The following is a 16,657-nucleotide window of genomic DNA, read 5'->3' on the forward strand; positions in this document are numbered from 1 at the left end:
AAGCTAGCCGTGCGGGAAGCCGGCCCACAGCTCATCACTACAGAATGGCGCCCACGTGGATAATTGAATCCACAGAAAGCCTGAGAAAGCTTGGGAAAGAATAGAGTAAAGCATGTTTTCTTCGTAGCAGCTATTTCTCAGGTTTGGTTTTGCTTGCTAGAGGTAAGAAAGCACTCTCATCTAAGAGAGGCTTCCTGACTCAGCTTTAGCTGCAAAATCTTGCAGCTCTTTTAAGAGGTCCTGCCACGAAACACTTAAATGGTGTTGATGAAAAGCTGAATGTTTGTTTTTCGGTTTTCAGCCGTAGCAGGAAAAAAGCTGTGCCGTTTTAAAATGCCAGATTTCTTAGCCGTCCCACCAGGGCAAACTCTGACTCTTTCAAGCAGGTGGTCCTGACTATGGAGCTTTTGAGTGTTGTTTAACACTGTTGCAGCTTGCTTGCTGGCAGGGACCTTGAACCGCCACAGAGTTGTGATAAACAAGGCTATAGCCGGTACCTCTGCCATGAGGCTGGAAAGCTAAGGAATGGGCTGGATCTTGCTGTCAAAGCCACGGCTTTAATCCTACCTATATTGCTTGGTAAATTAAAGACTCGTGTGGTCAGAAAAAGAGAGATATACAGTAAAGAGAGATTCAAAGACAAAGAAAACCTCTAAATGGTTTGCAGTGAGTTAAAAATACATGCAGGATAAAAGTTAAAGTTCTTACAGTTAAAAAAAAAAGAGAAAGAAAGAAAGAAAAAGGAAGTAGTTTGTTGTGGTGGTATACACCTTTAATCCCAACACTTGGGAGGCAGAGGTAGATTGGCCTCTGTGACTTCAAGGTGTGGCAGGACACACCTTTAATCCGAATGCCTGGGAGGCAGAGACGGAAAGATCTCTGTGAGTTCAAGTTGTTGTAGCACACACCTTTAATCCCAGCACTGGGGAGGCAGAGATGGATTTCTGAGAGTTCAAGGACAGCCTGGTCTACAGAGTTATTCCAGGACAAAGATATACAGAGAACCTGTCTTAAAAAGTAAAAGTAAAAATAAAAGGAATAGAGGTTAAAATAAAGCAGCATAAAGATGGAAAATACACAGAAAATCTTGATACTGTATGCTATTATGCTCTCTTTGAATTGTTTGAATGCTGAGGAAGGAGCAACAGCTGCTAAAAGATATTTGTTTATAAATGCTGCTGAACTAATCCAGAATAGATATTTTGAAAATACCTTGACTTCAGAATTTGGATCTAAGGATATGATACTTTGGAAAAGAGTTTCTTCTTTTGTTTTCACAGAGGATGAGACTCTGTGGATTGCTTCTATCCCAATATGGTATGATAGACCACGCCCTCCTGAAAAGTTGCTGTGAACACCTTCAGAAAATTACTTTACCCAACTGATGACTGAGATGAACCTGGCACACAGGTTACACTATGAAAGATCTGATTAACAGCGTCCCCATTCAGCAGGAAGCAGTTAGGAGAGAAATAACTGCGTCCATATTCCCAAATATTGCTTATAAATATTCTTTTACATTTAAAGGGGGATATGATATAGATATGAATAATTTGCATTGATATGGATTTTGCTTTAGTGATACAATTTTGTTATATGTATATGTATTTCTGATACTGATTAAGGTATTGTGATTATGTAGTTCATTTAAAAAATGTAATGTATAGAGGTTGTTAATGGATAGTCATCAATAATAGTAAAACTTGTAGTTATGTTAGTTAGATTTTCTAAATATATAGAGATATATTTAAGTTAAATAGGCATTCTTCATATCTTTCAAAGACTACAGAATATTCCACTTAAATGTTTTAATAACTTAAGGTTTTTCATGACAATGAGACATGTCTGCTCCTGGCAGCACCAATCTACTTCAAAAGGAAGATGGGCATCAAAGAGGATCCTTATTGAGTTTGATAGCCATTTGGGCAAGAAACTGCTCTTGCCTGGACTATTGCATAAACTGGACATAGAGAATCCTCAGAGAGAGGACTGCTGAACTTGCCTAAAAGTGAGATGATCTTTCGGGATTCCTGATTCATGAAAGAGTCTGCAAGACATTCTGCAGGACACAGCAGAAAGTGACTGAACTGTCTTTGAAATTTCTTGCTTTATGGAAATGTCTGCTGGAAACTATGGGCCTGAAGGCCGAAGATGGATGCCCCAACGGTACAGAGGAACTTTGGGTGACTGTCCAGGCAGCTAGATGTCTCTGTCATTTCTAGAGTTTTGTAAGTTGCTTACTTCTCATTTACTTAGGTAATATTATATCTTTCTGGAGTCTTTGATAGAGTGGAAGAATGGATAGATAGTTAAAGTTTTCCTTTGTTATGATAAAAGATAAAATGGATATAAGTATTGTAACTAATTCTTACTTGATAACTATTTTGTTATATGTAATTTTACTATGTTAAAGTTAAAGCCTTTCTTTTATTGTTTAAACAGAAAAAGGGGAAATGATGTGGGAGAGTCTTCTGTTTGAGTTGATTTCATTGGCTAATAAAGAAACTGCCTGGCCCATTTGATAGACCGCCCCTTAGGTGGGTGGAGTAGACAGAACAGGAAGAGGAAGTGAGGTAGAAGGATCAGTCAGATGCCACACCTCTCCTAAGTTAGTCAGACCGCCGTGCCTCTCCTGAGAGAGAAGCCAGACGCGATGAAGCTCCAGCCCAAGATGGACATATGCTAGAAACTAAACGGGTATAAGCTAGCCGTGCGGGAAGCCGGCCCACAGCTCATCACTACACTTCTCCACAGTCCTGACCTACTTCCTCCCACCCCACAGGTCTGTGTTTTACAGAATGCCACTCTTGGAGACTGGCTTCTGCAACCACCTGTGCTGTGTGTGTTACATCTTCTCTTTTCCTGCTGACAGCATTTTCTGGTACTCGTGTAACTCCATGTGGATTATTCTGTAGGTTTCATTTTTCCTTTCTTTTTCAAAAAATATTTATTTTATGTGCATATGTGTGTGCCTGCTTGTTTGTATCTGCATCACACGTCAGCAGGAGCCTGTGGAGGTCAAAATAAGGCATCTGATCCCCGGGAACTGGAGTTCCAGGCAGTTGTGAATGTATTAAGTTACTGCCTTATGAATGCTGGGAAACAAACCTGGGTCCTCTGTAGGAGCAGCGAGTGCTCCTAACCACTGAGCCATCGCTCTAGCCTCGGGTTCCACTTTTCAAGAGTGAAGTCCCAGGAGTGCAGTGGCTGTGTCACAAGTCACTAAAGTCCGTGGGGTCACACCACCCTTCCTGTACACCAGCGCTGGCAACAGTTCTAGCATGGCTTTGAGGCCCCAGAAAGGATGTGAGCCAAGTGTGGGGACACACCATGAAGACTTTCTGGGGAGAGCATAACCTGTCTTCCACAGTCTGAGAAAGGACAAGTGAACTTTGTGGAGATCAATGTGAACCAGCACTGCCCAGCCCTTGTCTGTTGCCCTGCCCCTTGGTCTCAGCAGCAGCATCACTGTGGTCCCTGATGACAAGCATTTAACACCTGTGAGCAGTAAGAACACAGACAGAAAGGGGCGTGTGCGTGTGGGTCACCATCCATCTGTGGGTTCCATCACCACCTACAGTGCTAAGAAAATCAGCAAATGTGCTCCTAGGTCACACTCTTACACACAAATCTGGTAAGGAAGCCAGCACAGTTTGCCATACCATAACTGAGAAGGCACGGATGACACCAGAGGCTCTACCTCTTTCTACTGCGTCTGTACCAGGCCAACTGACCTGTGTCTGGCTAAGGGCAGCTTGCTTAGCTCCTAAGTGAAGCCCCACCACCCAGACCCACTGTCTGCCAACAGCCCCACTCTGCTGTGGGTCATGCTTTGGTTTCCAGACTGCTCTGTTAAGACTCAGCCCTGCTTGGCAAGGGATTTCTGAACCTCCCGTGTGCCCTGCTGGCAGCCACGGATGACTTTTCCATGTCGTTCACTGTGAGTGAATGTACTCTTAAGCTTAGATGGCAATTCAAAACCCAAGAGGAAACACTAGCCTCAAACTGCATGTAGTGGCCCTCGTTATATTTTGATGACTATTAGTGAGGTATAGATGTATTTTACATGCTGCATTTTTTGCAATAAAAATGTACATTGTGTAATTTTTATATATGGAAAGAGTCAGAATTCCATGGTGTTGTTGCTCCTCATGTTTCAAGTTACCCTTGTATGTGGGATTCTCTCTGTATGCTCTGAATATGTTTTATTGCCATTGGTTAATAAAGAAGCTGCTTTGGCCCATGGCAGGACAGACTATAGATAGCCAGGCTGGAAGATATATATATATATATATATATATATATATATATATATATATATATATAGAGAGAGAGAGAGAGAGAGAGAGAGAGAGAGATAGAGAGAGAGAGAGAGAGAGAGAGAGAGAGAGAGAGAGAGAGAGTAGGTGGAGTCAAAGAGACGCCATGTAGTTAGTTGCCAAAGGAGAGAGACGCTGGAACCTTACGCATAAGCCACAGTCTTGTGGCAATACACAGATTAATAGAAATGGGTTAATTTAAGATGTAAGAGTTAGCCAGGAATATGCTTGAGCCATTGGCCAAACAGTGTTCTAATTAATACAGTTTCTGTGTGATTATTCGGGTCTGGGCAGCTGGGAGACGAGTGAGCAGTCTCTGCTTACAGCTTTGCTGTTCAGCTGAAGTAGTTGTTTTTCTTCTTTACTGGACAAGGCTGGGGAATCAAGCCCAGGGCCTTGTGTCCACTGTGTCTTAATCCACACCCTCAACCCCAAGTCACATGCTTCTTCATGCCTTTGTGCCCAGTGTTTACAACACATGGAAAACAAATCAGACTGCAGTTTTCACTTACTATGGCATGGGAGGTGGGTGCCAGCAGTGTGCATGCAGCTCTGCCCTGGGCACAGGTTCTGGAGTGGGTTCCCTCACGTACATGGAAAGCACTTTCCTAGGGAGACTCAAGGAGGACACCTGCTTTTCTCACCCACCTTAATAAATTCGGGCCTTGGATATTTTCACACACACTCCTGTGTATTCCAACTTGGAAAACATTCATCTAGTAATTTTGGAATTTACAGAAGTTTTTCATACTTCTGACAGAAGTCAGGATGAGCAGAGAGGAGCCGAATGCAGGCCAAGTTTAGAGGCGTGAGATGCTACTATTCAGAAGCAGAGAGATCAGAACAGGAGAGAGACATACTTCTCAGAGACCTTAGCAGGCTTTGAGCAAGAGAGAATACAGGTTCTCATACTGTGAACACCCTCGCTGTTTCTGGAATGGGTTTGCCCGCGACAGTAACTTGGCTGGAAGTAAGACACAGCACACTGAGGACCAACCTGAAGTTAAAGGCAATGAGGTCAGAGTGGAACTAGAGTCTAGCTGTTTCAGACAGACTGTGTGGGCAGCCCTGTGTTCTGGATCATCAGTCTGTAGTATTTTAAACATTCACAGGAAGGGAGCTTCTTATCATTTCTTTTAATATGGCCCCATGCAAGTACCTCTAACACCAAGCCCTTGTGTAACCATCATGAGCAGAGCCTCAATCAGAGAACAAAGGACAGATCCACATGAAAGGAGAGAACCCCACACTGATGTGAGGACTTCTGAGGACAAGAGCGGGAAGAGGAAGACACGCACACCCAGGAAGCCACCAGGGCTCAACTCTTACTTACTTTTCTATCAAATCCAGCGTGACTCCAGGCACCAGACTAACACACTTCTGCATGCAGAACCTGCAGAGAAAGGAGAGGACATGAGAGGCATAAATGGAACCCTGAATATGAGAACCGTCCAGTGGTAAAAATACACATTTAAACAAATACAGATCTGGCATCATTTAAGTTTAAGAAGCAAGCCTCAGCTGTCTATGGTGGCTCACACCTTAAATCCTAACACTCAGGAAGCAGAGGAAGGTGGATCTCTGTGAGTTCGAGGCCAGCCTGGTTTACAGAGTGAGTTACAGGACAACCAGAGCTACACGGAAAAACCTTGTCAAAAGATGCAAGTCTCACTGCCAGTCTGCCAAGGCTGTAAGACTACAGAACAGCATCTGGAGCCAGCAGCAGGAGAAAGGGCTGCATGCAGTCAATGGAGCCTTGTCCCTAGAGAGTAGCGAGGAGCTGAGACTCAGAGCAAGGCTTCAGCTAAGAACTGCTGGAGTGGACTGGACTCCCCCACTCTGCTTTTCTTCCTTCTTAAAAAAGTGAGGGGGTGGGGAGTAGTGCTGGGGAGTGGATTCATGGCTTCAAGGCACACAAACGCCACTTACAGAAGACAAAGGAACATGGATTTAATTATACCATTTTAATCATTAAAAAGTCAAAGGAGCCAGAGCTGAGAGACTTCTCATCTGTGGACGAATCCACCCTCAAAAAGCAAGAATGGAAGTGGCAGGGCTTTGTCTAATCTGTGTGTGCTGACAGAAGGCAAGAAGCCATCGTTTCCCTCCTGTTAGAGCTATTGGCACATAGCAGAACAGGATCAATGACAGCACTGGAGAAAAAGGCAGCTGAGTGTTTTTAGTGGGAGAAATGTAAAACGCCTGAACTGTCTATGTGTAAGACTAAGAGCTTCGAAAGCTGCAGCAGGAACACAGCACACGAGACGGCCCCAATCTAGGATGACTCCACTTACAATTTTCAGTGCATTCTGCACACTCGCTTCCAACTCTGACACAATGACAACGGCCCACATGCTTGTGCTACAGGCCACAGAGGGTGGCACCTCTTAGGCAGTCCGCCATCACAGGTAGAAACTAACGATACTCTCTACTTCTCTCTCACCCAGGAGTTAAGACAGCCTGTAGTTTGTGCTTATTTTCCATTTATGATATCTGCACCTTGCATGGGCTCACCAGGTCATTTGTAAAACGTATGTACACATATCACCAATATTCAATGTGCTCAGTGATCAGGCCACAACTGAGAGACAAGAAGAAAACCCTTTATGGGCAGGAGGACTGAGGAACAGAAAGATACAGAAGCAGAAAGAAAACAAGATAACAGACAGACAGGATGTACCAAGTAAATGGCTCCTGCCCAGGACACGGAACACAACTGCCCAGCCATGTTCTCTGCCTCAAGAAACAAGGCTCAACTCAAGCAGTGGGAGAAAGTCTGTGTTTTGGTGCAGCTGTTGCAGTCAGTGTCTTACAAATCGGAGAGTAAAACAAATAACCCTGGGGTCACATTTCTCTGACAGCAGGGACAGCCCCTTTGAAAACACGGAGCTAGAATGCTGACTCTGGTGAAGCCGACCTTCCACAAGCCCTGCTCAGCCCCCTTTATAGACACCTTATATCCTCAGAGTCAGCACAGACGCACACAGCTCCAACAGCGTCTCTCTCCTGCTGGGCGAGCATGACCGACAACAGGAGACACATCTTGGGGTCTGAGTCCTAGTGAGCTGCTCCTCATTGGTTTGTCTTCTCATCCACAATGGATTTATTGATGGGATGTCTGGAGCTCGGTAATGACAGGATCATTTGTATCCCACTAATTCTTTTGTCAAAAGCAATAATAAATTCCAGATAAAATATTAAAAACAACCACTTGATAATTCCAAAGAACAAACAGAAGAGAAACTGAAAGTCCTGTAACCTTGGCAAAGGATGAGTCACCTGTTGGGCTGCACATTCACACAACAGATGGGGACGGCGGGGGCCGTCTCCCTTGGGTGAGGATCAGAGAGCAGCACTGAAGGCTGCCAGGAAATTGCAAGGAATAACCTCAGACTGGAGGAAGCCAAAGCTGTCTCTAGCACTGGCTGACTCATGAACTCCTGACAGGATGTGACTGCAAGGATCCCTATGGCAACATGAGGCTGGACGTATTAATTGGGGTGAGCAGCGGCTCTTGCCCCAAGAAGGCAGAGCAAGGCCACGCTTCACCAATTCGAGGCCCTGAGAAGCCCCGGGGCTTTTGATGAACGCCCAGAGGGATCCTGCCTGAGTCACAAACTGTGTTCCAGGATCAAGAGTGAGACCCTGGAACGAGGAACACAGCCAAAGAGGTCAGTCCCACAAACAAGCTTCTGGGGAGCTCAGCCCAATCCTACTGCCTACTCCCACCCAACTGGGCTGGCGCTGCTCACAGGTAGGGAGCAGAAGCAGCACTTTGCACTTCCAAAACGGGTAGCATAATGTCACAGCCAGAGAAACCATCGGCTCTCCGTACCAGGACCAACACTGGTCTCACCTTCCATACTATTTGCTTACAGGAGGGTGTTCCTGGATAATGAGGGCCAAGAACAAACTGAAGAAACAAAATGACTCAGTGCTGGGGATGGTGGCTCACACCTTTAATCTCAGCACCTAGGATTCAGAGCAGGCAGATCTCTGTGAGTTTGAGGCCAGTCCAGTCTACATACCAAATTCCAGGACAGACAGGGCTACCTAGAAAGACTACCTTAAAAAAAAAAGGACTCAAACAATCCATAAAACTGGCCGGGTGTGGTGACTCATGTTTGTAAACCAAAGACTTGGGAGGCTGAGGCAGGAGGATCATTTCAAGTTCAAGGCCAGCCTGGGCTACAGAGTGAAAGCCTGTCTAAAATATTAAATGAAATAAAATAGGCAAGTAGTTGAAGTTGCTCCGTGTTCTCTGTTTGGAGGCTGCCACCCTGTCCTGTGAGTGTACCTCTCACCATGCGCTAAGAGGCAGTACCTACTACATAGATGGAGGCACCAGGGCGAAGGGTCCTGAGGACAGCGGGCCACAGCGACAGGTACCTGACGGTCCAGCTGTTGCTCAGGAGCTCAAAGCCAGCCTGGGCAGCACAGCAAGGTGAATTTCAACTATGAAACCAAACCAAGCCAAACCAAAAACAACAGAGAGAACATTGAAAACAACAAATAGGGAGGTTTTCAGAAACTGACCACTTTCAAAGAGAAAAGCAGAATAAACAGGAGGCAGGAGGGGCATGGAAGCGCGTATGTTTAACTTACTGAAGTAAAGTAACTTAGAACCAGAATTTTATACCCAGCCAAACCGCATTTAAATGTGCCGGCAGAAACGTTCTCAGCTCGGCTCAGGAGAGTGGTCATCAGGGGCGTATGGAGCCAGCTGAGGGTGACAGTGGAGTTAAGAGGGTGAGGGCGAGACCTGAGGTGTTGAAAGACACACAGGAAGTGTTTTGACACAAACCTCTGTGAGGTGTGTTGTCTTCAAAAGAAAAATAAACACAAACAAAAGTAAAATGTCTGCTGAAGCCCAAACTGTGAAGCCAGATCGCACCAGCTGAGCGACTCCTGTTTTGGACGAAGTGGTGACACAAATCAGATCCCAGCGGAGCATCCACGCAGCACCTACACAGCAGCCAGAGACTGGGCTGTCTGTCCCGCCTTCCAGGAATGGCCAGAGGAGACACCACTTCCCCCAGCAGGCCAGCTGCAGCCTGCCACCAACAATCAGGTTCCAGCCGCTTTAATCCTTGCTCCAAAAGTGACCTGAGGCTAACCAATCCCTTTTCTGCTTTCTACCTCACAAGGAACTGGGATTCATTTTCAGTGTTTGTTTCTGCTACGGCAGTCTCCTCTGTCTATAAAATTCTCCCCTCTATTCCACTCACAGAAATGCTGCTATAAAAATGAGGCAAATGGAAAGACAGGATAATCTGGGGGCGTGAGCAGGGAAAGGGGCTCCTCACTTTGTCCAGTTGAAGGCACTCACCAACAGAGCAGCACAGTTCCAGCATCATTGCCACCTGCTGAGGCCGGTCCCTGCACCAGCTGCAAACCTGACATTTGCTAAGACAAGAAAGCCCGCTTATGAGGAAAGGACAGCACTAAGCACCTTGTGCAACCCTAGTGGCTCCTGATTTCACCTTGTTAGGTTAGAATTCCACACAAGGCATTACCAGAACTGCCTCACATATCAAATAAAAGAGAAGGGAAACAAAAGGTTCCTTAGCAACCTCAGAGAGCTAAGTGGTAGATGCAGCTGATGCTGACAGTTGTCCAAGTCTTCCTCAAGAGCCTGCAGCACTGCCACACTTGGGTACGTCTTCTTTCTGAGAAGCTCAAAGCCACTCACTCGTAGGTATGGTCTCCTCCTCACCCATGAGCGCTCTTCAGGCTGCTGAGGACGGCACAATAGAGCTGTGTCTCTGGACCTCACAATGACAGACTAGAAGGGAAAGCCTAGCGAGAAAGATGACTAAGAGAACCTGCTGTTCTCCCACAGGCCCCAGGTTTGACTCTTAGCACCCACACAGGAGCTCCCAACCATCCAGGGACACTAGGCACACCAGTGGTGCACTGGACATGCTTGTAGACAAAAGACCACTATACATTAAGTATGCAAATGAATAAATAGATAATGCCAGCCCGTTGGGTAGGGTGGATTGCTTCTGTAACACAAGCTCTCAGAAGGCTGGGGCACAAGGACTGTTGCCAGTTTAGTGCCAGTCTAGGTTACAGTGGGTGAAGGCCAATCTGGGTAGAGTAAGACCCTGTCTCCAACGAACCCCAACTAAGAACTCCAAGCTTACTCTTTCCCTTTGATGCTAATTTACAAACTTCAGGATTCACTTCTGACTGTACATAATGGCTTCCCATTGGCAACTTCTATGTCTAGAGCCAGGGTTAGTCACATGTAAGAAAGGAACCTGTTATCTCAGGAGCTTTCTCTGCTGTAGAACCAGGAGAATTAAAAGAAAAATGAATCCTTTCACTAATAAGGGAAGGAACTCTGGCCAGCTCAAATGTGGAGAGCACAGCTCGGCTCTGGCAGGCCTTACCCTTCTCAGCCATCCCTTCTGCCTTGCAGAAAAACCATCAAGTTACATTCCCAAAGCTAGCCACCAAGGTCCAATCCCTTACTGGGACATTTCCTCCACCTGAGGCTGACTATCAAGTCCAGTAAATCAGAAGCCTCCTTTGGCTCACCTAATTAACATGCCCAATAAAACACCTCATCCTAGTGTGGGGGTTTCCCCTTTACCTATGGGTCATGTCTGTCTCCTTTCTATCCAGTCGGTCCTTTGTCCTGCACAGATACCCCTGCTCCTCTCCCTTGTTCCCTTGCTCTTCTCCCTGGTCCTCTATCTTTGTCTTTGTCCTCTGTCCCTCTGGGGTAACTAAATCTCCTCTGTGCTGAGATCTTGGTCTTGGGGCCCTGAGCCCATACTTTTCATTTCAGTGAGAGACACAGGGGCTGGGAAGCAGCAGGCAGTGAGGATGCTACTCCTTGAGGCACCATACTGTCTGTCCTGAACCATTTTCTCACTGCTGTTTCAATGGTTAAAACCTGTCCTCTGATAAAAAGAAAAGGCACTGCACACAAGCACACAGGCAGCTGACAGGAGGAAAGCCGTCCTGGGTTCTACACACGCTTCTACTGGGTTCTTACAGTTTTGCAAACTTTCAAAGGGGCACCCCCTCTGCCCCACCCACAACACGTTTTTCCAGAGGCTAACAAGAGCTGCCACTGGCTGGGAAGAAGAAAGCAACACCCCTTCCTATGGATGCACCTTCTTCTGGCGAGGAAACGTGGAACACATCTTGCCCAGTGGCATGCTCCCACATGGCAGGGCAGAGGAGTCCCTTCACGGAACTGCCCCCAGTCTGTGACAGCTTCAGGCTCCTTGCTCCTCAGACTGACTTATGCATAGTAAACAAGTCGCAGGGAGTATGTACACACTGCTCATGGACACAGACTAGAAATGGAGGCAGATACAGCAGGAAATGCAGGCAGAACTCTGACCCTCACAGCTTCTCACTGAGGGCAAGGCTTCTTGACTGCACACTGGTGAGGAATGGCCATGCCACGGCAGCCACCATGCCCTGGAAATCACAACACTGTGCCAGAAAGAAAGCAGAGTCAACAGTAGACAGGCACGGGCCCTATAAGTGCACTTGATCTACCTCTGTCTAGGAGGTAGGGCAGCTTTATGGCAGAAGTTTAGGATGGACTCTAAACTTGTTTTAAAAACACATGATTCTTTTAAATTCCAGAGAACCAGCTACTCGGGGCACACATCTGTCATGACCATCCGCACCACTTTCCTTTATGCCCGATCTGTTCTTTTAAGAAGCATCACACCAAGTTCTAGGAGTGTCACCAGCAGGAGGTTGGAGATCGCTGGACAGAGCAGACAGAAGGGCACCAAGCAGCCCATGCTCCCACCAAGAGAGGCCAGAGACACACTGAGAGCAGCACAGCATGAGGGGCCCTAACAAAGGGACTGTGCGGATGTCACCACGGACTCTGAAACTGCTGTGCCAGCGTCCCAGAGTGGCAGACTCTCACCCAAAGCTCCTGTGAGAAAGGAAACTGTCTGGGAGGATTTGAAGTAGGGCACTCCTCCCCACGTACAGGAAGGGCCAGCACTTGCAAAGAAAAGGTTAGGAAACACAGATAGATTGCTTTCCCTTCCTTTGCTAATGTTTTGTCTGTAAGGATATCCCTGAGTGCTGAAGTTGGGACACAGTCAGATGGGTGGTCCAAGCCCCCATTCATTCAGAGTTTGCCTCACATTTTAATCTCGGGCTAGCCTTCATATGGGTCTCTCACAAAACACTATTTTGGTTTTGTTTCTTTTTCCCAGTGGCTCTGAGTTCCCAGGAGAGAAAGAGCCACCAACTCAGAATTATAACCCCAGGACTTGGGAGGCTGATGTAAGAGGATCCAGAAGCAGAACAGCTTGGGCTACATGCTGAGGCCCTGGGTCAAGCATCTGTAAGCAGGGCCGTTTTTGAAACAGTTCAATATAATTTAAACCTAGGCATTCTTTCTGTCAATTTATTGGTAGGAATAGGGGAGGGGAGTGGGGCCAGAACCCAAGCGTTCATTCAAGCATGCTCCACCACTGGGCAACATCTTCAGCCTCTCAAATTTCCCAGTGACTTTTTGACTGATTCAGGTTTAACTCCTAACAATCATACAAAATATGAACCACACAGAGGCAAGGGGAGGGTGACTTGAGTTAGAGCAGAGGCAAAAGGCAGGACCCAAGATGTGTGGTCAAATACAAAACAGTGTTTTTACTTGCCAATTAAAAGTTAATTAATGAAAACATTTGTCATTTAAAAAAAAATACTCAAGCAAGAAGGAAACATTCATGTCTCCACCTACCTCTGTTAGCACCTCCCCTCCAGCTCCGGGCAACCAAAGATGTCAGCCCTCAGTCTTCTATCGCTAAAGCACCCACATCCTAAAGCATCTATGCCTAAGTTGTCTACCAAGAAGGCATCTATCCTAGCATGTCCACCGCAATGGCTCTGAAGTGCCTTCAGGTCAGAATGCAGAAGCTGGACTGCCTGCCTGCCTGCTACAGCTGCCAGTTTATATTTGCCATTGCTATTCTGACCTCTAGCAAAGAAAGTAGATGTTCAGGAGGGGCCTAAAGAACCCAGCAAATGGCTAAATGACAGGCCCAGGTAAGTACCCACCTCTGACTTTATACATAGGCCTTTCTTCCCATTCCTTCAAGTACCTAGGCTCTCCCCATTAAAGGCAAACAGTGCTCAGAACACATCTGAACATCAACATTTCTAACACAGATTTAACATCTTCTAAATGGACCATTCATCAACTATGCAGTTGGTAGGAGCCAGACATTCGGTTGCTTTATGATCTTTAGTACACTGCCTTAAGAGAAGCAGATGGCCATGATTGTAATATAGCCAGTTTAGGATATTGTAGGGAAGTCCAGCCAGAGGCAAAGGAAGCTTTTATCAGAGAGCAAGCTTCCTTCAGCAAACAAGACCTGCAGTCACGGCTAGACAGGTGACGGACATGAGTCTAGGCTCTCCGCTGGCTGCCTGTGTGTTCACTTTCTCCAGCAGCAGAAGCCCGTGCCTGGTAGGTGAGAAAGTATTGTGACAAGCAGTCCATCCCTGATGTTCTGGGAGCAGGAAATGAGGTCATACGAGTTTCCAATTAAACTTAAATATAGATTCTGTTGTGCAGCAGGTGTGACACACATTTGTCTTGTCCCCTCCAGCAGGTGGGAGGCTGATAACGTTTCCTCTGCTGTGCTCCTTGTCTGCGGCTACAGCATCAGGTGTTTTCCACTAAGTACTGAGGCTTCTGGAAGCAGATGAGCCTACTGGTAGGGAGGCAGGCCTTTCTCACAATGATTTATCACTGTGGCCCACAAAACCTCAGCTATACATGGCCCTCAGAAGTGAGTCTATCACAGTCTGCGATGGGACACTGACTCTTTGAAAAGAAGGCCAGAGTGTGCTGACATGACATATTTGTATGTGGGCATGGGGCAGTTCAACCTTCCAGCTTAGGAGCAACAAAGTCAAGATCTACACTCTGTGACATGCCAGTCCCATTCTGGAAACACATGTGGAGCATAATCGAGAACAAGGGTCTACACTCTGTGAGATGCCAGTTCCCATTCTGGAAACACATGTGGAGAATAATCGAGAACAAGGGTCTACACTCTGTGACATGCCAGTTCCCATTCTGGAAACACATGTGGAGAATAATCGAGAACAAGGGTCTACACTCTGTGACATGCCAGTCCCATTCTGGAAATGTGTGTGGAGAATAATCGAGAACAAGGGTCTACACTCTGTGACATGCCAGTCCCATTCTGGAAATGTGTGTGGAGAATAATCTAGAACAAGGATCTGCACTCTCTGACATGCTAGCCCCATTCTGGAAATACGTGTGGAGAATAATCTAGAACAAGGATCTACACTCTGTGAGATGCCAGCCCCATTCTGGAAATATGTGTGGAGAATAATCTAGAACAAGGATCTACACTCTGTGAGATGCCAGTCCCCATTCTGGAAATGCGTGTGGAGAATAATCTAGAACAAGGATCTACACTCTGTGAGATGCCAGTCCCCATTCTGGAAATGTGTGTGTAGAATAATCTAGAACAAGGATCTGCACTCTCTGACATTCTAGTCCCATTCTGGAAATGCGTGTGGAGAATAATCTAGAACAAGGATCTACACTCTGTGAGATGTTAGTCCCATTCTGGAAATGCGTGTGGAGAATAATCTAGAACAAGGTTCTACACTCTGTGACATGCTAACCCCATTCTGGAAACACGCGTGGAGAATAATCTAGAATAAGGAGAAGTGGTGTGGTTTGGGAAGAGGAGCAAGAGACTTGACTCACAGAAACATAATAATTTCACACTATTGGGCAAATAACTTAAATAACTCTGTCTATAAATATGATGAATACTAATCTTGAAACTAAAGTACCAGGTAGTAATAAAGAATGGTCATCTCTAGCCTGGAAACCCTGGAAACACAATACAAAGCCATACAAGTTCTGCTTAGTTGAGTTGCGTAGTGCATAAGCAGGGAAGACAGACAGACAACCACAGAGACGGGACTCATTCTTCCAGGTTCCTTCCCACTGCTCGCTCTCGGAACGCTGTGTAGTGAGGGAAGAGGAGGCTCCCTCTGTACCCGCACACTGGCGTGTGCACACATGTAGACCCCTGGAGCTGAAGAGCGATGCGCGTCTGCTGCCCTCCTCACACAGCCCGTGCCTTGCTTGTGGCTCAGGTGCACACTGCGGGTAGAGGGAGCGATGCTCAGTGGGAAGAGCAGGGCCCTCTCTGAGAAGTAAACCTTAAACCGGGACAGAGGCAGAGAAATGGGTGATGAGGAATAAGCCTGCGGGGAGCAAAGGGACCCTTAGATGAACGTGTAAGGAGCTGAAGAGGCCTGCCTGAGTGACTGCACATGGTGGGCATAAGCATATGTTTCTAGGCTGTGTAGTAGGTGTCCTCTATCAGGGCAAGCACAGCCCACCTGATCCCAGATTTTGTCTGTCACGTCTCTATTCCTACATCATCCCTCTTTGGTTTTCAGCAACAAGCCCTTCAAGATGCACCACAAGTCAAAAAACCAGAGCCAAAGGAAGAGGAATGGGGGTGGAAGAGGTGGCAGAAGAGATCTGTGATCAAGCTGGACACAGAGTTTGATCCCCAGGACCCACGTGTTGAAAGAATGGAGTGTACTCCGCAAGCTGCCCTCTGACATATGCACCAATGGTATATGCACATCTCATCCACAAAACACAAAAGCAAAACCAGTCACAGACAAAGACAGGTGTAAAGGCTTGCCATAGCAAAGAAAAGAAAGAAAAGGAAGATGTGGCCCCAGGTAAGAACAGGTAAGCCTGGACAAAGGGGCTGGATACTAAGTGTGTGAGGGAGGGAGGGAGCGAGGAAAGCTAAAGTTTGGAGAATGGCTTAACTATTCAAAAGCTTTCCACGCCAGAGGGGAAGAGAAAGGGAGGACTGATATCTTGAAGATAGATCTGTGCCCAGTCCTCACTTTCCTGTGCCATCGTGTGGTCCCTCGCAAAATGAGTCCTCAGGGAAAGCTCTATCACAGCACCGAGGGGCAGCCTTGCTCAGCCCACACGGAGAGGCCTATGAGCTCTAGGGAGACTATCGGCTGGCTCTGGGGAAGCAGGCAGGGGCGGGCACCTAGTGTGCTCAGCTTCAAATGAAGCTGCAACACTGGGCAGCTGCACGTTAACACCTGGTCCCCAATCGATCACATGCTTGTGCATCCCGACGGATGGCTGTTTTTACTGGCCCTAGTTATTAGCAAAGACGCATTAGACCATGCGGGAAGCTCTTTGTAAATGATAGGGTTTTATGCAATTAATACATAGAGGCCGACACAGACCTCACAGCTCCCACTCCACAGTGCTCCCTGGGCAGTCATGTGCCTCTCCACTGCTGAGA

The 16,657-nt window shown here is 46.7% G+C and overlaps 1 protein-coding gene across 1 annotated transcript in view; it reads right to left on the bottom strand.

The window, feature by feature from the left end:
* Positions 1 to 16,657, bottom strand: part of Rptor (regulatory associated protein of MTOR complex 1) — a 294,241-nt gene that overhangs the window by 114,528 nt on the left and 163,056 nt on the right. The window contains 1 exon segment of the mRNA XM_038328288.2: positions 5,653 to 5,712. Within this exon segment, the coding sequence (XP_038184216.1) occupies positions 5,653 to 5,712 (60 nt within the window).

This window comes from Arvicola amphibius, chromosome 4 (genome assembly GCF_903992535.2).
Source record: "Arvicola amphibius chromosome 4, mArvAmp1.2, whole genome shotgun sequence".
In the NCBI taxonomy this organism is placed as follows: domain Eukaryota; kingdom Metazoa; phylum Chordata; class Mammalia; order Rodentia; family Cricetidae; genus Arvicola; species Arvicola amphibius.